At 37.7% G+C, this 23,640-nt stretch overlaps 1 protein-coding gene across 3 annotated transcripts in view; it reads left to right on the top strand.

Annotated features, from left to right (window-relative positions):
• Ift88 (intraflagellar transport 88) overlaps nucleotides 1–23,640 on the top strand; it is a 309,460-nt gene that overhangs the window by 8,862 nt on the left and 276,958 nt on the right. For all 3 annotated transcript variants that reach the window (XM_051195609.1, XM_051195611.1, XM_051195610.1), the window contains exons 2-12: nucleotides 4,286–4,381; nucleotides 8,451–8,513; nucleotides 9,070–9,126; nucleotides 10,430–10,483; nucleotides 11,249–11,312; nucleotides 11,991–12,060; nucleotides 16,247–16,337; nucleotides 17,295–17,399; nucleotides 19,427–19,533; nucleotides 20,745–20,855; nucleotides 22,066–22,297. In XM_051195609.1, coding sequence (XP_051051566.1) covers nucleotides 4,292–4,381; nucleotides 8,451–8,513; nucleotides 9,070–9,126; nucleotides 10,430–10,483; nucleotides 11,249–11,312; nucleotides 11,991–12,060; nucleotides 16,247–16,337; nucleotides 17,295–17,399; nucleotides 19,427–19,533; nucleotides 20,745–20,855; nucleotides 22,066–22,297 — 1,044 coding nt within the window. In that variant the 5' untranslated portion in view covers nucleotides 4,286–4,291. The remainder of the gene's footprint in view (nucleotides 1–4,285; nucleotides 4,382–8,450; nucleotides 8,514–9,069; nucleotides 9,127–10,429; nucleotides 10,484–11,248; nucleotides 11,313–11,990; nucleotides 12,061–16,246; nucleotides 16,338–17,294; nucleotides 17,400–19,426; nucleotides 19,534–20,744; nucleotides 20,856–22,065; nucleotides 22,298–23,640) is intronic.

The following is a 23,640-nucleotide window of genomic DNA, read 5'->3' as shown; positions in this document are numbered from 1 at the left end:
GCCCCAGGATGTTCCGAGCAGGGCACTGGAAGGTGGGCTCCTTCGGAAGGCAGGCTGGAGACCTGGCCTTGCTGTTTTTAGTTTTTTTTTTTTATATACATATATGCCTATGATAAAATTTAAATTATAAATTAGTCACTGTAGGAGATTAACAGTTATAGTACAATGGAAAATTATAATAGTATACTGTGATAAAAATAATATATATTCTCTTTCTCTAAGTATTTTTTGTTGTTCTGTATTCACACTTTTTCTAATAAAGTGAGTTGGTACAAACTCACTTTTAAGTGAGTTAAGTACCAACTTAAAAGAAAATACTTCCTGGGCTGGAGAGATGGCTCAGCTTATAAAGGCTAGGCTCACAACCAAAAATATAAGAGGATATTTCTCGGCTCTTCTTTGGCATGTTTGAATTGCCAACAACTCTGTACTTGTGCTTTAGGGCCAATGATAAAGAAAATAACAAGGGCTGCAATACCAGAACAATTAACCTGATAACTAAGACAGCTGCTATGTGACTAATGGGCAAGTAGCCTATACAGTGTGTATACAATGGAAAAGGGAATGACTAACATCCCAAGTGGCATTGATTAATATTGTTTAATATTTTATCACTCTGCTCAGAAAATGGGCAGCTGTTCCAGAAGCTAACACAGAGTTCATATATAACCCAGAAAGTCCATACCTAGGTGTATTCCCAATAGAATTGGGCATACACTCAGCTAGGGCTGGAGAGATGGCTCAGTAGTTATAAGCACTTGATGCCTTTCCTGGAGGACCTGAGTTCAGTTTCCAACACCCATGTTGGCCAGCTCCCAACAGAGACACATAAACTTAAAAAAGAAAGTGCATTCATATAAAAACTTGTATATAAACATAACAGTGTTATTCATAAAAACTCAAAAGTAGATCCAACCCATCATTTATTAACTAATGAATAGAGAAGCCAAACGTAAATGTATTATTGAGCCATGAAAAAGAATGCAGTATAATGAAACTGCATCATGAACCCTGAAAACATACTAAATGAAAGAAGCCAGACATAATGCTACATGCTGTGTGGTTTCATGCACATGAAATGTCTGGGATGGCTCATCTATAGAGGCAGGAAGTTGTTTAGTGGCACTCGGGGGAAAGGAGGAATGGGGAGTAATCACTGAAAAGCCTCAGGTTTTTGTTTTTATAGCAGGAAGAAAATGTTCTAGAGTTGGATAGCAGTGATGGTTAGACACCCTTTGGATATACTGAAACCCCAATGAATGATACACTTTATTTATTTATTGAGAGATAAGCTAGCCTCTAACTTGCTATGTAGCTGATGCTGACCTTGAACTTCTGAGCCTTCAGCATCTACTTCCTTAGACTGCCACCATGCCCTTCATGGTAGTTTAAAGGAGAGAGTCTTGATCTTTTAGGAGAGCTGAAGTAAACAGTGAACATGGTTCACTATTACATTAACCCAGAAAATGCTTCACAACCATGCAAACCAAGTTCAAATCTGAGTATTCTATTGGGCATGGTGGCACATGTTTTTAATCCAAGCAGTTGGGAGACAGAACCAGGCAGGTCTTGGGGAATTTGAGGCACCCTGGTGTATACAACTAGTTCCAGGCCAGCCAGGGTTATGTAGGGTTTTGTTCAAAAAAGAACAAAACAAACAGAAAACAACTACCACCACCGACCCCCAAACAACATAACACAACAAATAAGCAAAAACAAACAAACAAACAAACAAAAAATCACTTGTGGAGCTGGCCAGGTCATCAAAGGTAGACATATTAAGAAAAAAATTTTAAAACTAAAAAAAAAGCCACCAAGTATTTAAGAGAGGTCAGTGTGAAAAAGCAGTTTGCACCACTCTGGGGATATCATGGTGGGGTTGGTAGGTGTGCCTAGGCACAACAGTGACTTTGACACCAGGTGGGTGGCCCAAAGCAAGTGCTAAAGTTCTGCTTTACACGTCAAAGAATGCAAATAATGCTGGCACAAAGATTGGTTTGTTTGTTTATTATTGTGTGTGTATGAAGAGGGTGAGGACATGCCAAGTGCAACTCTGGTGGTCAGAGGACAGCTTTGTCTGTTCTCTCTGCTTACCCTGATGGTGTTCTGGGGATGGAGCTCAGGTCTCCATGCTTATGTGGCAGGCATCTTTATCTGCTGATCCATTTTCCTGAACCTCTGAACTGCAGGGTGTAAGTACAGATTCTCAGGTTATTGAGCATACACACCTGTAGCACTGCTGAACTGGAGTTCATGGTCCCCTACCACTTCCAGATGACTCTCACTGAAAAGCTCTTCCTAAGCTGGCAGAGGAGGCTCCTGGAAAAGGATCCCAGGAGAAACCATTGAAACAAAAACTTGCAGCCCAGGAGAAATCTTCAGGAAGTGAAAACATACAATATAAAACGGGGTGGGGAGATTTATAGTAAATGAATCCCCAGAACAGTATTTTAGTATTCAAAAAGTTCTGAGAAGCCACATAAACTTGGTGTTATGCCAAACAATAAGAGTAAAGGAATTTTCTTTGGAATTTACTAGCACAACTAAGACACAAGTTAGATAGATGTTGCAGTTCAGTGCTACATTTCTTGAGTACATTCCTCACCGTCACTCCCAGTTTCCTTAAAACACTGACTTATTTCAGTGGCATTTTGGGCCTTTTTCCAGATGCTTGTGTAGTTAGTGCAGTTAGAATGGACATGTGCAGTAACCACACAGCTCTCCTTCAAGTCCACTTTGTGTTGCCATGGCTTTCTGCCCACCTTTCATCTTTCACAGCATTTATTATGAAGACTTCAACTGTGCAGCTTTTTCACAGTGCCTCTGCTTACTGCCTGGTGCTGCCCGTCATTTCCTACTCCTCCTCATTATATATCCACCTCTCTCTCTCTCTCTCTCTCTCTCTCTCTCTCTCTCTCTCTCTCTCTCTCTCAAACTCTCTTCTTTTGTGCTTTTCAAAGTAAATTACAGACATTAAACTTTCCCCTAAATACACCGCATGTGGATTATGTTTGGACATTTGTTTAGATGTTTTTCTTTTGACATAAAATTTACAAAGAAGAGCTGAACTAAGAACACAGTTGCTGGATTTTCTAGGCAGGTGCACTACCGTGGTGTTATACCCCCAACCCCTTTGCTGAGTCTTCACCTTGTATGCCAATGTGACCCAAATCCTTGTCAAGATAGAGAACATTTATCATCATTCCAGAAAATTCTCTCATGCCCCCTTTTAATTAACTGTCTACCACCCAGACCCAAGAAGCAGCCATTGTTCTGACTGCTTTCTACTCTAGATTGGTTTTACCTGTTCTGGAACTTAACAGAAGTAAAACAGTGTTGTTTTCTGTAAGTCTTCTTTCCCCACAGTGTCAAATTCATGTTACTTGTTGCTGTGCATTTTCTGCTTATGACTAGTACTCCATTGCATGATTATGCCATGTTCTGTTCATCCATTCTGTTGTAGGGCACCCAGTTTGACCATTTGGGGCTGTTAGGAATAGCATTGCTGTAAACATTCTTATATGAATATTTTGGTACACATATGTTTTCATTTCTGTTACAAAATACTCTAGAGTAGAATTTCTAGGTCATAAAAGTTAATAGTATGAAGCAGCAGACCTTTTTGCATAGTTGTGATATTTTATGCTCCCACTAATGATGAGTAGGTATTCTGCTTGCCTTCTTCCTTGCTGACGTTTTGTGTTGTTGGTCTTTATAATTAGCACTAATCCCTGGGCTATAAAGGTCTTTGCCTTACATTTTATTTGATTTTTGCATTTTTTTCTGTACTTGATATTTACCTCTGTGAATCAACTGTGCCCTGTCATTGCCTGTCACTTACATAGAAGATGTGGAGCAAATGTGAAATAAGGGTTGTAGATGTTTGTTTTGACAGTTTGGGGAATTTGGAAAAACAGAGGTCATAAAATATGATTGAATTTGATTGATTCTAGTTTGAACTAAGAATTATAGGCCTGGAGCCAGGAGTTGGTGGTACACATCTTTAATCCCAGCACCCGGGAGGCATAGGCAGGTGGACCTCTGTGAGTTCGAGGCCAGCCTGGTCTACAGATCAAGTTTCAGGACAGGTTCCAAAGCAATACAGAGAAACCCTGTCTCAAAAAAACAAGAAAACAGAAAAAAAAACAAAACAAAAAGAATTGTAGGCCTGGGTATGACTTATAGCATGTTTAGCATGCATGAGGCTCTGAGTTCAATTCCTAGCATCAGAAAAATAAGTTGTTATTACCAGGAACATTTTTATATTGCTGATTTTTTTTAATAGGTACAAATGATGGAAAATGTGCACCTGGCACCAGAAACAGATGAGGACGATCTTTATTCTGGTTTTAATGACTACAATCCAGCCTATGATACTGAGGTAAAACCACTTTTTTTTACACTGGCCTTTTGTTAACCAATTCAGCTGGTTCATGAAGACTTTGGATTTAGTTGGCTTTTGCTATTTATGCACTTCAGATTAAGTAAAGTATTAAAAAGTTGGAAAGCACTTAATGAATAACGTCATTTCTACCAATGGCAGTGGCTGCAGCAGAAGGGAAGACCATGAGAAGGCTCATATAACTGAACCAGGATAGCTGTATACTTGTATTCTTCAGCGCTAGCTATTGGCAGAAGTAAAAGGTCGGATAATGGGGAGATACCTAGGATCAATTTTGGTTTTGTTTATTTAAAAAGTTTTTTAAAGATTTTCAATTTTCTGTTTTATGTGTATGAGTGTGTTGCCTACATGTGCACTGTGTGCATGCCTGCAGAGGCCAGAAAAGACGGCAGAAGATTCTCTGGACCTGGAGTTACGATAGTTGTGAGCCATGGTGCCAGGAACCAAACCCAGGTCTTCCACAAAAGCAGCAAGTACTCTTAATCACTTAGCCATATCTCCTGCCTCAGTTTATTTAGCTTTTCCAGTCTCTGCTATCTTCTAATTTGGGATTTGTTGACATACAAGATCCTGCCATGGTCCCCGAGGGAATACAGCTCATTTGATAGCGTGCTTTCCTGGCTTGCACAAGGCCCTGGGTTCAGTCTTCAGCATTGTCTCCAAGGACCTTAGCGTCGAGACACTTTTGTGGTGCTCTTATTCCTAAATGCCATGTAGTTATTTTTCCTTGTTATGCATGTATTTTACATAGAAATTAGGAAATAGAAGTGAGTATAGAGAAAAAAATTACAGACATGGAAACTGTTACTCTGCAGATTAACTTACGGTGCTTATCTTACCAGATTTTCCCTTATGCCAACATATGTATATCTATATATTTTTTGATAATATGGGATCATGCTGTGTATTGGTATTTTTTTTTTCGTGAATTCCCATTTATCTCAGGTAATCTGTTTAATATTATAATAATTACAAAGATAAAAGTACTAAGACAGATTTGGATATTTTCACCTATTTACATCTTATGAAAGTTACAGTTTTTGAATTTTGTAAAACTAAAATAAAACAGAAAACTTTATAAAAGTTCTCTTAACCATGGTAAAAGAATGAAAGTGCCTAGCACAGTGGCACACACCTTAGATGCCAGCACTCAGGAGACAGAGGCGGCAGATCTCTGTGAATTTGAGACCAGCCTGGTTTATGTAGTGAGTTCCAAACCTGTAGGGGCTACATAGTGACATTCGGTCTCAAAAACAAAGAAAAGAAAGATGTGGTTGTTGATTTATTTGTCAGTATATAAGAATAAAATACTAGTGTGTGTAGGACTTTATGAAGTCTCATTTCTAGAATTTTTCATATGACTTTCTGGAAATTTCACTTTTGGAGAAAAGAGGCTATCTGTGAACTGGAATGTAGAAAGGAAGCAAGAAGGAAAATAGGGGGATCTAAACCTGTGGGTACTGATCATTACAGAAAGTAAGGACAGTGGGTGGGTGTGGTGGGACATGCCTCAACAGAAAAGTAGGAAAATCTAGAAAAATGGAGAAAATAAATAATAAAATACCTAACAATAACAGTAAAATATTTACAGTAAAAGATTCTGTCACCTGAAGATTATAGACACTGTATCACAACCTAATATTTTGTTGTATTCTCTTGTTCTTTAATATATGCAATTGTTTCCCTTCTAGTATATAAATACACGTGTATACAGATGAAATTATTCAATGTCAGTTAAAATTTTTGAGTTGCAGTTTTTAAAGTTAGTTTTGTTTTAATAAACAAATGAACATTGAAACCTCCCTTTTTCTCCCAGTATAAAAGTAATAAAATGGTAGCATGCTTACCTACCCTGAGCTCAAGCTCCAAAAACAACCCAAAATAAATAGTCTGTGCCCATTGTTGGAAAGAAATTGCTGATGAACCCATCATTCAGAAACAGCCATGTATGAACCAGATATGGCAGTGCACATCTTTAATCTTTGCACTTAAGAGGCTGAGGCAGGAAGATCATGATTGATTTGAAGGCCAACCTGGGCTACATATTGAAGTCCTGTCTTAAAAATTCCCATTTCCCAATACAAAAGATGTAATTGCTGCTAAGGAGTTGCTGTGTTTTCTTTTATTTCTTCATATGTATACAAATTTCTGTTACCATATTTGGGATTGGCAATCTTGTTTGCTTTTTCCCCCCACTTAGTACATCATGTCATGATGCTACATATGTAGGTGAATAGGGTTTTCATGGCTGCATAACACTGAAAACACTAAGTTGACTAGACATATTTCTACTACAGGTTTTCTTCCTCCAAGTTTTCTACTGTTGTAAATAACACTACAATAAAAAAAAATGTGTGCATGAATAATTTCTGCATTTTGATTAAACTCCTTTAGGATAGAGTTACATAGTGGAATTAATGAATCATAAAAGTATACGTTTTAAAAAATCAGAAACTTTCTATCCTTTCAAGTTGTCATAGTGTATTTCCATGATTCAATTTTAAACAATAATATGAGCCATCCAAACAAATTACTCAGCAAAATAAAATGACATTTGGCTTATGCTTGGATTTCTTACATCTTAACTAGAACTGTGAAAGAAATATCTCAGGCTGGGCGATGGTGATACTTGCCTTTAATCCCAGCACTCGGGAGGCAGAGGCAGAGGCAGGTGGATCTCTGAGTTCGAGACTAGCCTGGTCTACAAGAGCTAGTTCCAAGACATCTTCCAAAGCCGCAGAGAAACTCTGTTTTGAAAAAAAAAAAAAAAAAAAAAAAAAAAGAGTTGTATTTATCATTTGTAATTGAAGCATTGATTGGCCATGTAAAAAAAAAAAAAAAAACATTTTGGTCTAGTTAAATTTCTTTGTTGCCCAATTTTGCTACTAGACATCTTTTTGGCCAAAGATCTGCCAAAGTAAAGGCATCAGTCAGTTATCGTGGTGGCTGCCTTTGACTTTAGACTCACATGAAAGTTCCCAGTTTTTATGATTAAGAGTTGTGTATATATTTAATTTTGTAAGTTTGATATGAAGTTGTAAATATGAAGCATATATATTAATGTGATAAGTATACATTTATCACATGTATGTGATAAAATCATATTTTAAAGTTTATTTGATTAATAGCTTGGTTATGTAATAGTTTTGATTATTCATAAGGTTTCTTCTAGTTAATTTATAGTGACTTATATTCATTGGCTATATTTATTTTTAAAGTGTTTTATAACTAAATACCTGAGTCTGGGAACCATGTAGAAAAACAAAATGCTTAAGCCACAGTTTGGGGCTAAATATCCAAGATTGGGCAGTTGTATCATTCATCCTCGTCAGTGTCATATTTAGTTACTATACTTTTAGTTACTATACTTAGCAATATAAATATTACTTAGCTATACTACCATTAGTGTGGTAAGTGGCATCATGATGAGGAAGTGTCTGTAGGAGAATCAGGTCACAGGTGAGACAGAATGTGATCCTTTCTATCCTACAGCTCCCTTAGGTAGGAGCCTCAGTGTGACCCTGGAATATAAGAGCAGGAAGGGGAAAGGGGAAGGAGGGAGGGGAAGGGGGAGTGGAGAAGGGAAAGAGAAGAGAAGAGAGCGAAAGAGAAAGATTTCAATCTAGTTCCTCCAGCTACTCTGAAGAAAGGAAGGGAGGAAAGGTGTGTCCTTGAATATTTGACAGTTAGCCAGGTGATGGTACCACCCTCTTTTAGGGGTTTTGGTTATTGTAAATGATGCTGAATATGTACACAAACACAATTCTCAGCCATAAACACTGAGGGCTTTTCTGTGACGTGTGCAGTCAAAGGCACCCACCAGCATAATTCATTCTTCTACTTTGGCTGAGCTTTTTGCAAAAAGATGTTTTCCAAGATTCCATAGGGGTAGAAGGAACCTTGACATTTGGGGGGTTGGGGGTGTAGAATTTGAAGATAGGAGTCTTTGTTTGGGGAAGATAAATTATAAAGGGTCTTGAATATGAACCAGAAAAGTTTAAATTTTGTCACCTTTCTTTTGAATGTTAAATTTGCCTTTTCATTTTAGGAGTTGGAGAATGACACAGGTTTTCAGCAAGCGGTGAGAACCAGTCATGGCAGAAGACCTCCAGTAAGCAAACTAAAGATAAAACTGTAGAAATCATGTGATAAAACTTACCATTGTAGTCATATTTGATGTATAACCCAGTAATGCTAAGTTCTTTTAAGTTTTTGTGAGATAGAGCTTCAGAACGGCCTCCTCCTGCAGACTTAAACTTCCTGCCATTAAATAACCCTCAGCTTTTCCTTCCCCAACACTCAGTAGCTAACACTCAAATTTCTGTTTCTATACCTTTGACTACTAGATTCCTCACATGGTGGAATCATGCAGTATTTTTGTGTTGGGTGCTGGGCTCTTTTTTTTTCATTGTTATTGCAGGCATATATATATATATATATATATATATATATATATATATATATATATATATATATTCCTAAATATAACCTACTCAGTTCATATAATGTTATTTGCATGTATGACCACTTGGCAGTAGACAACCAATTGGTGTGTTCTTCCCTGGGGAGGAACACCAAATACAACATATCTTTATCATTGAGTCTCTGCATTGTTTAGTGTGTAGCTTGATCTGAGTACTGCTTACGATGCCCCTTTCCTCCCCAAGGTAACTGCTAAAATACCAAGCACAGCAGTCAGCAGACCCATAGCCACTGGATATGGGGTAGGTTCCTTGAAGAGGAAAATACTAAAATACTTCTTAAAATATGTGTAAGTTCATGTGCAACAGTTCTAAATAATTTGGGCTTTGTCAAGTCATGACCCAGATATATATTTATACATATTAAAAAGTCTAATTTGAGTAATAGCTTTGACTATTTTAGTAAGTTTGATTTTTGTATAACTATTTTATTACCCTTTTGTTTTTGTAGACTTTCTTGTTTGCCAGTTGATTTCCATTTCCCACATAATATAACCAACTCTTGTGTACATCCCACTCATGAGTTCTACATCAAGTTAGATGTTATATAAGCATATTAGGTTGATAATAATTTAACCAGTGAAAAATTAATGTAAGAAAGTATTTCAGGGATGTATGCCTAGATTTTGTCTTATTCACCCTTTGGGGAAAATAGTCTGTGAACTCACTAGGAGTAATAATCCTCTTAATCTCACTTAATGAACCTAAATTTGTTTTGGCTTGCATTAAATAAGAAAAAATGGTAGAAAAATGAAAGACTGGAGTGGAGTAGCTTTTTTAACCTTTATAATCATGTACTCTAAGGTCAGCAAATTGGCTTCACAGCCCAGATGCCCAGAGCATTTGCCCTAACAGCGTCTCCTCCAGAAAGCCTGAGGATGGGTTTACATTTGGTCTTGCTTCACAGTAAGAGGACGTGAAGGAATAGATATTTTCAGTTTTACAGATCAAATGGTCTTTATCACAAGTATCCATGCAATGGTGTTTGGAAAACAAAAGCAGTGACAGGTGGTGTGTAAATGGGTGGGCCTTTGCTGTAGTCCAGCAAACCATGTTTATGAAGCAGGCTGACACGTTTAAGAGTTTTGTCCTAGTAGTGGATCAGTATTTATCCCTAGTATACAAATAGATTTTGAGAGCCCATTCCACATAGAGGCACACTCCCTCAGCCTAGACACATGGGTGAGTGCCTGGGCCCTGCTCCAAATGATATGACAGACTTTGAAGACTCCCCATGGAAGGCCTCACCCTCCCTGGGGAGCAGAAAGGGGATGGGATGGGGGTTGATGGGGGAACAGGGGAGAATGGGAGGGTTCAGGAACTGGGATTGATATGTAAGACCAATTTTACATAACAAATTTAAATTTAAAATTATAAAAACAAGTTTTGCAAATTGATCCCACACTATTAAATGACAAGTGGAAAAAATTGTTTGTGTTTATGGGTAGATAGAGTGAAGAAATTAAGAGAACTGCCTGCAGTTTGATTTGTAAAGTTACAGGCAGCTGTTTTAGGAATTGGTTTAATTTGCTTTTCTTTTTATTAGTCTAAAACATCCCTGACATCATCAATGGGAAGGCCAATGACAGGGACTATTCAGGTATGTTTGCTTGTGGTTTATTTTGTGACTTAGAGTTTATTAACAAAGGTTTGGGTTTTTTGTTTTGTTTTTGCCTCTTCTTATATTGTAACAATTCTAACAAAGATGTTACTTATATAGTAGCACCTTTACATTGTGGGGTGATATTTGGGCTACTTTGAATCATCAGAAGCATGCTTTCTTTGGATATGTATGCTCAGGTCTCAAGTGAGATCCTGTTAGAGTTGACAGACTGAGCTCTTCTTTTGGAGTATCTGGAACGATCTCCTGTGCTGCCCTATACAGCAATTTCCATGGCTTCTCTTGTAGCATATGGGAGATCAGCCAGAAATACAGGAGTAGCTGACAAACTCGTTCATTTGTTTTTTATAACCAATAGAAGAATAGTTGGGTCAAGGCATTTAAATTTTAGAGGGGAAAGAAAAGGGGACAGGGTTGCTGCACAGGAATACAGAAGTAAGGCACGAGAAATCAGGGCTAAAAAGAGATTAGCAGCTAAGAGCACTGTCTGCTTTTCCAGAGGATCTGGGTTCAATTTCCAGCACCCACTTGGCAGCCAACAACTGTCTATAACTTCAGTTCCAGGAAATCCAGCACCCCTACACAGACATAAGCAAAACAACATGCAAGCAAAACAACAATTTCCAGAAAAATAAAATAAAATAAATCATTGTTTCAAAGCCAGGATGTGTATGATCTGCAGAGTTGTCAACAGGTATAGTTCTTACTCAAGAATAAGTTTTAAATGATTCTTGTCCTTTGAAGGATGGAGTTGCTCGACCCATGACAGCAGTGAGAGCAGCTGGCTTTTCCAAGGCAGCTTTGAGAGGTTGGTTCATTCCCCCAGCACCTGCCCCCATTGTTGCATGTGCATATCATTTCCATTCTAAATAAAATCAGACATGCCATTGATTACAGGATGCACCATGCTTTGAGGGTACCATTGAGAAAGGAAAGGGGTAAGCTGGCTGTGGTGGTTCATACCAAGGACCCCAGCACATGGGATGCTAAAGGTGTGCCGCACATTCTCTCTAGCCCGGCCACGATGGAGAGCAGGAGGAAAGGGCTGGTGAAACTGTGCTGTAGTTCACTTGGGGTGGGGTTTACATCAGGGTGTAATATGTCAGAGTGTGTTGAAGAGGCACCTAAAATGGGAGTTGTATAATTTAGAATCTCATCTTAAAAATGGAAGGTGAAATATTCCTTAAATAATAGAAATAAAACCAACAGAAATTAATGTTTACTTATACCAATAAGTAATTCACACTAGAAATACAGACCTATGAAGCAAGAAAGTAAATACTGCAGAAGCTATCTATTTTTGTTTGTTTATCTGTAAGTTTTGTTTATAGTTTCATGTGCATTAAAAATCTTAACAGTTTCCATGAAATGTGATAAGTGTTTTGCTTATTGAACTTATACTATATAATAAATGGTAAATTAATGTATACAAGATTCTCTTCAACATTGCTGGATCATAAACTTAAACTCTTGAATTGTGTCTCAGGCTCTGCGTTTGACCCCCTTGGCCAGTCCAGGGGCCCTGCTCCTCCTTTGGAAGCCAAAAACGAAGATAGGTAATGCAAGGCCTTATGCTTCTGTGGTGTTGCTGCTGCTGCTGCTGCTGCTGAATAGCTTTTTTCCCCTAGATTATTTAAGGTTGTATGAGCATCATGCTGATGAAAAACTTCATCCCCCATTCTTGAACTTAGAGAAAAAAATCTAGGAATAGTCATATGAAACCGTGCAATCTCATTGGACTGTTAGATGACTGAAGTTATGGTCTAATTTTCATGAGTAGTAAATCTCTCGAAGGCCAAACAGGATTATAAATATTATGTTATTTTAAAAGCGTATTTTTCAAAGAAAGTATTTAAGAGAAAAATAACAAGTTAGTTTGCCATATTACTTATTTACCAGTTTAATTTTGTGTATGTGTGAGGTGCAGGGGTTGACCCAGGACCTTATATTTGCTATACATGAGCTTTAACACCAAGCTATAACCTTAGCCTGAGCAATTTATTTTCTAAACAATTAACGCTTTCTAGTGGTCTAGACAGAAACCTAAAAGCTTCAGGGTTCACCGCTGTGTGCATTCATGCTGCCTTGGCCCTTGGTGCACACATGGTACCGAAAGAGCAGCTGGCAGTTAGTGAGTCTGCTGTGTGCAGGCACTACAGAGCTTCACACATCACAATGGAGCTGTTATTATCACCGGTTGAGAGAACGAATGGCAGCCTAGGGTCTTTGCTTGCTGAGGCTGATAAAGGACATGGCTGAAATTCAAACTCAAGTTTGTCAGGTTCCAGAGTACATGTTAGTTACTGTGTGTGTTCATGCGTGTGGTTGGTTGACTGATTGATTGGTTTCATGATGCTGAAGGTCCAACCCAGAGCCTGATACATACCAGCAAGCATTCTACTACTACACTACTACTACCCAGTCCCTCCTATGTTTAAAATTATAGTTCTTAAACACAGTATTTGGGGCTATTGTATATATTATATAAGTTCCCTTTTGACTACCAAAGCACCTCTATAGATGGCCAATTTATTTTGTACCCAAGCTAGTAGGAGGAAAGGTGTTATTTAAGTAGTAATGTAATTTAGGATCCTTTTTACTGCTCATGAAGAAGAGAAATCTGTAAACACACACATAATTAGAGTGTTTCTTATGTTACACAGAGTGAGTTGTGGAGGTAGGCAGTTCTGGTGTGGCTGATTGTACTGTTCAATAATGTCAGCCCTTGTTTGGCTTTTCTTCCATCCTTTTGGCTTTTCCCAAGAGTCTGCTTATCAGTATGATGCCCAGAGAGTGGAGAGAGTTCAGAATAACATGTAATTGAAAAATTTAGCAGCTGAAAATTCAATGATTTCAGTCCCTTTCAACAAAGCAAAGACCTTGGAAGATCTCTACCACAAACTCATGTGCCTTTGTTTCTCATTGACCTCAAGTACATCACAGTCTCAGGGTTGAGTCAACGTCTGGGAGGGAGAGTGGGGTGCTCTACACTAGCCTGGTGTCTGCACTGGCTAGCAGGCTCTTGTCAGGATACCTAACAGTTTCTGCATATCAAGTTTATTTTATTGGTACTTATTAGGGCATAATTTACTTTTAGTGTCTTCATTTAAAATTTGTATGTTAATGTTTTTGGTTTAGTAGCAATCTATAAGTAACATTTAAAGACATTTGTTGGAGTTAGACAGTGGTAGTGCATGCCTTTAATTCCAGCACTCAGGAGGCAGAGGCAGATGGATCTTAGGAGTTCAAGGCCAGCCTGGTCTACAGAGTGAGTTGCGAGACAGTCAGGACTATATAGAGAAACCCTGTCTTGGAGAAGAAAAAAAAAAAGACATTTATTGGAGTGTTTCAGATAAATTGAGTATATATAAACTTTTATATTTCTTTTAATTTGTGTATATGAGTGTTTTGCCTGTATATTACCTGTGTACCACATGTATGTCTGGTGCCCACAGAGGCCATAAAAGGACATCAAATCCCCTAGAACTGCAGTTACAAATGGTTGTGAGCTACCATGTAGGTACTGGGAATTGAACCCTAGTCCTCTAGAAGAGTAATTAGTGCTCTTAACCACTGATCTCTCCAACCCCTCACCATTTTTAAATAAAATTTCCATTTGTTATGCTATTGCTCAATTTGAATTTTAAAGCTCTTTATAGACTATTAGAAAATATAGTCTTAGTCCCAGTCTCTCCCAAAGAATAGGAGTCTATAGATAAAACTATAATATATACTTATTCCTGTATTTTTTTTTTTAAGTTCTTTTATAATGAATTAAGAGAGCTATCTATTTGGATGTAGGCAGATTTTTCATTGGGCCACCAGCTCACAAAAAAAAAAAAAAAAAATGACATGGAAGGGCTGAAGAGATGGCTCAGCAGTTAAGAGCGCTGACTGCTGTTTCAGAGGTCCTGAGTTCAATTCCCAGCAACCACATGGTAGCTGACAACCATCTATAATGAGATCTAGTGCACTCTTCTAGTACACTCTTCTGGTGTGCAAACATACATGCAGGAAGAACACTGTGTACATAATAAGTAAATAAATAATTTTAAAAAACTTTAATTAGAAGCTCGGCCTATAGCTTAAGTTTGTTCCACTAGCTCTTATAACTTAAATTAACCCATTTCTATTTATCTATGTTGCCATCTGACTTGTGGCTTTTGCTTCTCCTTCTTGCTCCCTCTGCTGGTGACTTTGCCTTTCTTCTTCCCAGAGCTCTCTACAAGTTTCAGCTATAAGTCCTGCCTACCATTTAGCTTTTTATTAAAACAATCACAGGGGCATGTCTTTATTTACACAGTGTAATAAAATATCTCACAACACTTAGATGTAACTTCAATTGGATTTTATTTAGGTATCAGTGTACATATAGAGAGTTAGACTATTTTCCTGGAAGAAAGTGGTAGCATCCGCATTAACATTATTTTCAAATGTGACTGCTTTGGTAATTCTTTATTTTTCTTTTAGTGTGTGTGTGTGTGTGTGTGTGTGTGTGTGTGTGTGTGTTGGTAGGAATTAAATAGGGCCTTGCACATGCCCAGCAATTGTTCTACCACTGAGTTTTATATACAAGTCCAGTATAATTTGCTCTTAATAAAGTTGAGGGTTTTTTTAATTTAAAAAAAAATTTGTATTGATTCTTTGAGAATTTTATACATGTATACAGTGTATTCTGATCATGTGTAGTTCCTCACTCCACAAGTTCCTCTTAGATATGTACATCCTAAACCACCTTCAACAACTTAATATCCTTTTTTAAAAATAATTTATAATCCACTCAATCCAATTTTTGCTCCATAGATAAGAGCCTACCAGGGACCACATCCTTAAGGAACCAAGTCAGTTGTTTTGGAGTTTTGTTTGTTTGTTTGTTTAGTGTTTTTGAGCCAGGATCTCATTATGTAGCTTTATGTGGCATGGAATGTTTTATGTATACCAGGGTGGCCCCCAAGTCAGTGATCTGCCTTCTTCTGCTGCCCAAGTTCTGGCATTAAAGGTACATGTTACCACAGGTTCCAAGAGCCAAGATTTTTAAACTGATTAATCTTGTTAGAATTTTTCTTTATAACATTCTTATGTTCATAAGTAATTTTAAGTCTCTTTTATGAACATTAGTTTTCCTAGCCATAGGGGACATTTTTATTTTTCATAAGATCTAAAAAGCAGCCACTTTATTCTGGAACATTGATGCAGCTGCAAGGGCTCAGTGTGCCTGCCTGGTCTAGATCCTACTTTTATTACTTGCTAGCTTTGTGATCTTTCTAAACCTGTTTATTTTTCAATAAAATGTAATTGCAGTTCTCACATCAAATGTTTTAAGAGAAGTAATTGAAGTTTTAGGGTGGCACATTTAGTTTGATGTGTGATTATTATACTTGGTAGTAAATAAATGTTCACTTTATTTTAATGCTTATTTATTATGAGTAACTCACTAATGTAATTATTAAGCACAATTATGGCTTTTTGTTTTGCAATTCCATGTATATTTTTTTAAAGATTTATTTATTAAGTATACAGTATTCTGCCTGTATGTTTGACTGCACACCAGAAGAGGACACCAGATCTCATTATGGATGGTTGAGCCACCATGTGGGTGCTGGGAATTGAACCCAGGACCTCTGGAAGAGCAGCCAGTGCTCTTAACCACTAAGCCATATCTCCAGCAATGTTAAAAAGTAACTTGTAGTATTGATTTTAGTGATTAGATGATTTAAACCACACCCACTGTTTTTTCAACAGTCCAGAAGAGAAGATTAGACAGTTGGAGAAGAAAGTAAACGAGCTGGTAGAAGAAAGCTGTATTGCCAACAGTTGTGGAGACTTAAAACTGGTAAGTTCATAAACATGGGAAATTCAGATTATGAGATAAGTGTTGATGTCTATATCTACTTTTAAATACGCACATACATGTACACATGTTCTTTTTGACACTGGTCTGTTTTGGATTTTCAAGACAGGGTTTCTCTGTGGCTTTGGAGGCTGTCCTGGAACTAGCTCTTGTAGACTATACTGGTCTTGAACTCACAGAGATTCACCTGCTTCTGCCTCCCAAGAGCTGGTGTTAAAGACATGCACCACCACCACCCAGCTACACTGGTCTTTTTAATGTGGAAGCAATTCTGGCAATTCTGTGTAGTATTTCCAAAATTCAGCTACCATGACTCATCAATCACATTGGCTACAGTGAGACCCTGTCTCAGAAAAAAGAGAAAATAGTATTCTATAGCACACAATGTGATCAATGAGTCATGGTAGCTGAGTTTTGGAAGTACTATACAGAATTGTTTCCACTTTCAAAAGACCAATGTCAATGTTAGACTGGGCAGATGGTTCAGGGATTAAGAGCACTCGCTATTCTTGCAGAGGACTAGGGTTTGGTTTAATTTTTGTAATATTAGGCCATACCTATCTTTTAGCTTGTTGAATTTTGAGTATCCCCAAAGCCAAACAAAATCCATCCAAATCCTCTACCTTTTGAGATTGAGTTAAAATACTCAGACATTTAGGAACTGGGAGGGGAAAAGTTACATAGACATAATCATGTCTGAAAGGTGGCAGAAAAGGATGATATGGTATTAACTTGCAGTAAATGTACCCTTTTCCAGCAAAACAATTTCATATTGCAGAGCGCCATTTTAACAATATTCTGGGGGAACTTTGTATGAGGCCACAAAGGGGCATTTAGGGGGATCTGAAGTGGAAGATGAATTCAATCATCTATCATAAAGATACATAAATATTGGTGAATGCATGGCCCTGTCTTAACCAAGTATAAACCTGATTTCAGGCCTTAGAAAAGGCAAAAGATGCAGGAAGAAAAGAGAGAGTCCTAGTGAGGCAACGAGAGCAAGTTACAACTCCAGAGAATATCAACTTGGATTTAACGTACTCCGTAAGTGTTGATGTGCCTGATGAGGACTATGTGTTTACCAGGATCTCTCCATTCCAAGTCTCTCCATTTTTGTCTGTTTTGGTTTTTGTTGCTTTCACCAGTGATAAGGATCAAACCCAGGACATTGTATTTGCCAGTCAAGTACTCTGTCACATACATCCCTAGTCTCTTATAGCATTTAGGAAAAGTTATTTTTTTCCACAAAATCATAAAATTTGTTCAGACTTATGGGGTACTGTCTTAGGTACTTTTCTATTGCCATGGCAAAACACCATGACCAAGGCAACTTATAAAAGAAAGCATTTCATATGGGGCTCACAGTTTCAGAGGGTGGGTTCATGACCATCATAGGAGCATATCAGCAGGCAGGTAGGCATGGAGCTGGAGAAGTAGCTGAAAGTTAACACATTGGAACAGCAAACCATAAACAGAGAGAGAGAGAAAGCTGACTGTGAATGATGTGACTTTTTAAAACCTCAAAACTTACCCCCAGTGACACACCTCTTCCAACAAAGCCACACTTCCTAATCCTTCCTAAACAGTTCCATCAATTGTGGACAAAACATTCAAATATATAAGGGCCATTCTTGTGTAAACCACCACAGGTTCCATATGATATTTTGACAAATGATGCTTAAATCAGTAAGTACATCTGTCTCTTCAAACACTGATCATTTATGGTAAGAGCACTCAAATCCCCTTTTTCTTGCTTTTAAAAATATGTAGTATATTACCATTATTTGTGGTTCCCTTAGTGTAGAGACACATTCTTACTACATAGCCTAGACTGACCTCAAGTTTTTAATCCTCCTGCCTCAGGCTCTCACATGCTGGTTTTATAGGCATGCACCATCATGCCCAGCTACACCATCACTTCTTACTGTAACCAACTTGTACCATTGGCTAGTCCCTTTCCTTTCCATTGCTTCTCCTGCTCTTTTTGGTTTGCCTTGTTTTGATTCTTTCTTCTGTATCCAGGTTTAGGCTAGTATGTTTAGTCCATAAGACACTCTTGTTTTCTGTTTGCATAGTATTTATTTTGTTTAGCTGGGCAGTGGTGGCTCATGCCTTTAACCCCAGCATTCAGGAGGCAGGAGTTCAAGGCTAGGCTAGTCTACAGAGCAAGTTCCAGGACAGCCAGGGCTACTGCACAGATAAAACCTGTCTGGGAGAAAGAAAACAGATTTCTTTTATTTAATTAGTTATTCAGTTGTTTTTACTTGTGATGGAAATGGAACCTTTGGCCTCATGCATGCCACATAAGCGCCTCACTGTGAGCTACATTCCTAGCCCTCATTTGTAAGCCCACGTTCTTATACCTCTATTTTTCCAACATTCTTAATATTTATGAGCACCTCTTAATGAGGTGCTAATGCAGATTTTTGAGTCAGCAAATATGTGAAGCTGGAGGGGGGAAATCAATACCTTTAATTTCTAACAAAATGCCTTCAATACTGAAAACATTCTTCCTTGATTAGTGGAAGAATATGTCAAATAAATGAAAAAAGGAATCATTTGAAATATTAAAAATGTTAGATCTCTGTGAGCTGGAGACCGGCCTATTCTACATAGAGAGTTCCAGGGCAGCCTGGGCTACATAGTGAGACCCCCGTCTCAGAAAAATCTTTTGTTACACAAATCCTTCCCTGATACGCCTTAGGGTTTAAGCTATTTCTATATAATATTTCATTTCTACTTGCAAGGAGAACTAAATAGTCATTTTCTTGATTATTTCTTTTTCTACCAGTAGCATTAGCAAAACACATTTATTCTTTGTGGGTCTTCCTAAAATTACTGAATGGTTAAGTACTACTCAAGTTAAAATGAGAATACAAAGAAAATTAACTGAAGTTTAGAGGACAGCCCTCCATCATCTGCCTTCTATTTACATGTAATGCAAGGTAGGTTTATATGCTTGCCTGAGTATCTTGAGCATAGCTTTGTTCAAGTGTTTTAACCTCTAGAATGACTGCAAGTGAATGGAACCTAGAATGGCCATTGTGTGGCTTTTTATGTTTCTTTCCTAGGTTCTCTTCAACTTGGCCAGTCAGTATTCAGCTAATGAAATGTATGCAGAAGCACTAAACACTTACCAAGTTATAGTGAAAAACAAGATGTTTAGCAATGCAGGTAGGTGTCTATGATCAATATTTCATACAGATATGTAGTTCTTTTGTAGTGTTAATTATCTTTCCTCACTTTGTTTTCTTATAATAAAATGATCTATGCTTTAAGTAAATTTATATTTATAATGTGGTGCCCTGCTTAAAGATACTATGTGAAAAGCTGTACATATATATGAATAAATGCAATTGGCATGAAATAAACTGCCTAATACTAAACAAAAGAGATATTCCAAGCACACCATTAATGCCAGCCCTGGAGGCAGAGGCAAGTGTATCTCTTGAATTCAAGGTCAACTAGCCTACATAGGGAGTTCTAGGACTCTGTCTCAAAAAAAAAAAAAAAAAAAAATATTGCATCATTGTAGGAAGAAGGAGCCATGCCAACCATATGGGACATTTCTTTTATTGTGTGACTATGTTCCCAAGAGACAAATGTGTATTTATATTGTGTAGTTTTGTTGTAATATTAAGGTTTATTAGAGTATTATTTCCTTTAAAAACATTAAAATTATGTACCATTATTGAGTAGTTTGCAAATATCTTATCCCTCTTTAAAATATGTATGGTGTGTGTGTGTGTGTATGTGTGTGTGTGTGTGTGTGTGTGTGTGTGTGTTATGGTGTATGTGTGGAGCCAGAGGACAGCTCTGAGGAAATCTGTTCTTTTCTTCCACTATATATTCCAAGACAGAATCAGCTCCTCAGGCTTGAACAGCAAGAGCTTTTACCATTGAACTGTCTCTCTCCTGTCTTGTATTTTTCTTAGTATAGTGCACTTTGGTTTTGTAATAAAAACCACTGTCTAGCCATATTTTCAAGAAATTAATTCATGTTAAGTTCCATTTCTCATAGATAAGTATGTGAACATATGACCATGATGTACTGTTTTGATGTTAGAATTTTATTTCTATAACTTCTGGTTGGGCCATTGCAATTGCTCAGTGAGTAAATAGCACTTGTACCTATGTCTAATGACCTGAGTTAATCTCCAGATCCTAAAAAGTGGCAGGGAAGAACCAACTTCCATGAGTTTTCCTCTGACCTCCAAGTGCGTGTGGCACCTGTACCTGCACACATACACACACAATAACATTTTAAAGTATTTAAAGCTTCCTAACTTAAAAAAAAAATCTTTAGAGAATATAAAGGTTCTCTAAAATACCATAGGAAAAGTACAAGCATGAGAATGTTTTACACTCTTTTTTTTTTTAATTAGGGAGACTAAAAGTGAATATGGGAAATATTTATTTAAAACAGAGGAATTATTCCAAAGCCATTAAGTTCTACCGTATGGCCTTAGATCAGATCCCAAGTGTCCATAAAGAAATGAGGTAAGTGTGGAACCTGGTAACTATAAAGTTTTTCAGAGACAAGATGACTTGGGGTTTGCTGTTATTGGGCTGAACATTTTGAAGTGTTTGTATATGGGAGATATTAGATTCATGTTTTAGATGTAGTGTTTTGTTCTGTTCTCTTGTAACTATTTGCATGTTATCACATACTGGCATAGTATATGATCAAGAAAAATAAAACTAACTAACAGTGCAGGCTGTTAGTAACATCATACAACTTAATGCCAGCATAGCTATACAATCAACAGTCATAACAGTCAAACACACTGCAGTGCACACTCTTCCTACTGTTTGAGAGTAAGACTGAAAGATGTCACCGTGGAATATAAAAGTTGGAGAAGTCAGGATATCTTCTACTCCAATATTTAAAAACAGAAACAGTATATTTATTGGCTTAATGTTTTTGAGGCATAAGGGACAGTTCATATATATTGGTCCCTTATTTGTAGATGCTACTTTTTAGCAAGGGTCACCTAATTGACAGTATACTCTAGAACAGTGGCTCTCAGCATTCCTAATACTGTAACACTTTAATACAGTTTCTCACGTTGTGGTGACCCCAACCATAACTATTTTATTGCTACTTCATAACTAATTTTGCTACTGTTGTGAATCATAATGTAAATATCTGATATGTGAGCCTTGTGGGGGTTGTGACTCACAGGTTGAGTGAGAACCACTGCTCTAGAAGTTTGGTTTAACCCAGGTTAAACCAAAAGTTTGATCATTTCTGGGAAATTTAATTTAGGGGCATACATTATATGCTTAATAATAACTGAGGCAATGGATACTATAGTAATTTATCTGGGGCAGTAACTACCGAGGTCTTGAATATAGAGGAACCTCAGGATTGTGTTAGGGGGATGGAACCTGACAGTTCCTATGGTCCTGTTTGTAGACAATAACTAGAAAAGGTAGAGAGGTAGAAAGTAGATTTGTAGAGGATGGGAAACAGCTGTTAATAGGCACAGGTTTCCTTTTCAGGTAATAGAAATGACTTAAATATGTACTTATTGTTCCACACATGTAAATGTGACAGTAGTCATTAAATGTTATTATCTGTCTGTTATACTGGTAAAGCTTTAAAATGAAACAGTAAATTGAGAAAGAAGAAAGGGAAGTGCAACAACTTGAACGTCATGTTAGGAGTTCAGACTTTTCCGGCTAACCTATGTTTCTCTTTGTTTAGAATTAAAATAATGCAGAATATTGGAATTACATTTATAAAAACTGGTCAATATTCAGATGCCATTAATTCATTTGAGCACATCATGAGTATGGCCCCTAACCTGAAGGCAGGCTTCAACCTAATTCTCAGTTGTTTTGCCATTGGAGATCGAGAGAAAATGAAGAAGGCATTCCAAAAATTAATTGCTGTTCCATTAGAAATTGATGAAGATGATAAATATATCTCCCCAAGTGTGAGTATTAAAATGACAGTTACACGGCATCTCCTGCTTATCTGCCTCTCTGTTTCTGGAAATGAGCAAATTGGAATGTCTTGGATTTCTTAACATGCAATCAATACATTTCATTTGCTATTCCCATTGAATTGAAACTGGAACTCTTGATACGGGGTTAGAGGTTATGGTTAAAACAGACTGACGTGTGGGTGACAATTGTGACAGACTGTTTGTGGGGCTCCTAGCAGTGAGATCAGGACCTATCCCAGACACATGAGCTGCCTTTTGGGAACCTATTCCCCATTCTGGAATGCTACACCCAGCCTTGATGGGAGGTGTGGGGCCAGCTTGGTATGCCTCAGCTTGATATGCCATGCTTTGTTGACTTCCATAGGAGGCCTGCCCCTTTCTGAATAGAGAAGTGGATGGAGGGGAGTGGTAGACAGGAGGTGGGGGAGGAAACAGGAGGAGAGGATGGAGGGGAAGCTATGGTTGGTATGTAAAATAAATGAAAAATATTTAATAAAAGCTCAAAAAAAAAAAAAAAGCCAGACTGCACAATTTTAGTCAAAGCTCTTTAGAAAAGAACCATTAAAAATAAGAGTTAACTCTACCTTGACCATGTGACTGTGGCCTTTTTTTTTTTTTTCTGGTTAGTTTTTGTCAGCTTGACAGGACTAGTGACACCTGGGAAGAAGGACCCTTAACTGAGGAATTGCTTCCATCAGGCTGGCCTGTGGGTGGTCTGTAGGCATTTTCTTGATTGAGGCTTGGTGTGGGAGAGCTCAGATCTGCTTCTGTCCCTTGACACCAGGCTCCTGCCTGTGGGTCCTGCCCTGAATTCCATCAGTGATGGCTGAAACCTGCAAGCTAAATAAAACTTTCCATACCATAAGTTGGTTTGGTTAGTGTTTTTATCAGAACAGTAAGACACAAGCTGGAACAATAGTACTGAAGACGGAACCTGACCTCAAATTCTCCTTTTGTTTGTTTGTTTGGTCTGACATAGGGTCTCATTAGCCCAGGCTGGCCTCAGGTTTGCTTGGTAGCTTAGGGTGATTTTGAACTTCTAACATTTCTGCCTTAACTTCCTGAGTGCTATGATTACAGGCATGTGTCACTATGCCCAGTTTTATAGTCTTGGGGATTGAACTCAGGGCTTCATGGATCACAGGCAAACATTCTACCAACTGAGCTACATCCTCTATACCTTCAGTCTGAAAAGTCTTCTTTTTAAAGACCCAAGGGGAGTTATATAATGTTAAGTGAAGAGAGACTGATCCATATTTTACACATGAGACACTTGGAGAAAACAAACCAAAGTAAAAACGGTAGTTTCTGGGCAACTTGATGTTGTTGTT

Source organism: Phodopus roborovskii, unplaced genomic scaffold, assembly GCF_943737965.1.
Source record: "Phodopus roborovskii unplaced genomic scaffold, PHOROB, whole genome shotgun sequence".
In the NCBI taxonomy this organism is placed as follows: Eukaryota; Metazoa; Chordata; class Mammalia; order Rodentia; family Cricetidae; genus Phodopus; species Phodopus roborovskii.
The sequence above is the reverse complement of the archived record's forward strand: the minus strand, read 5'-3'. Positions and strand labels throughout refer to the sequence as shown.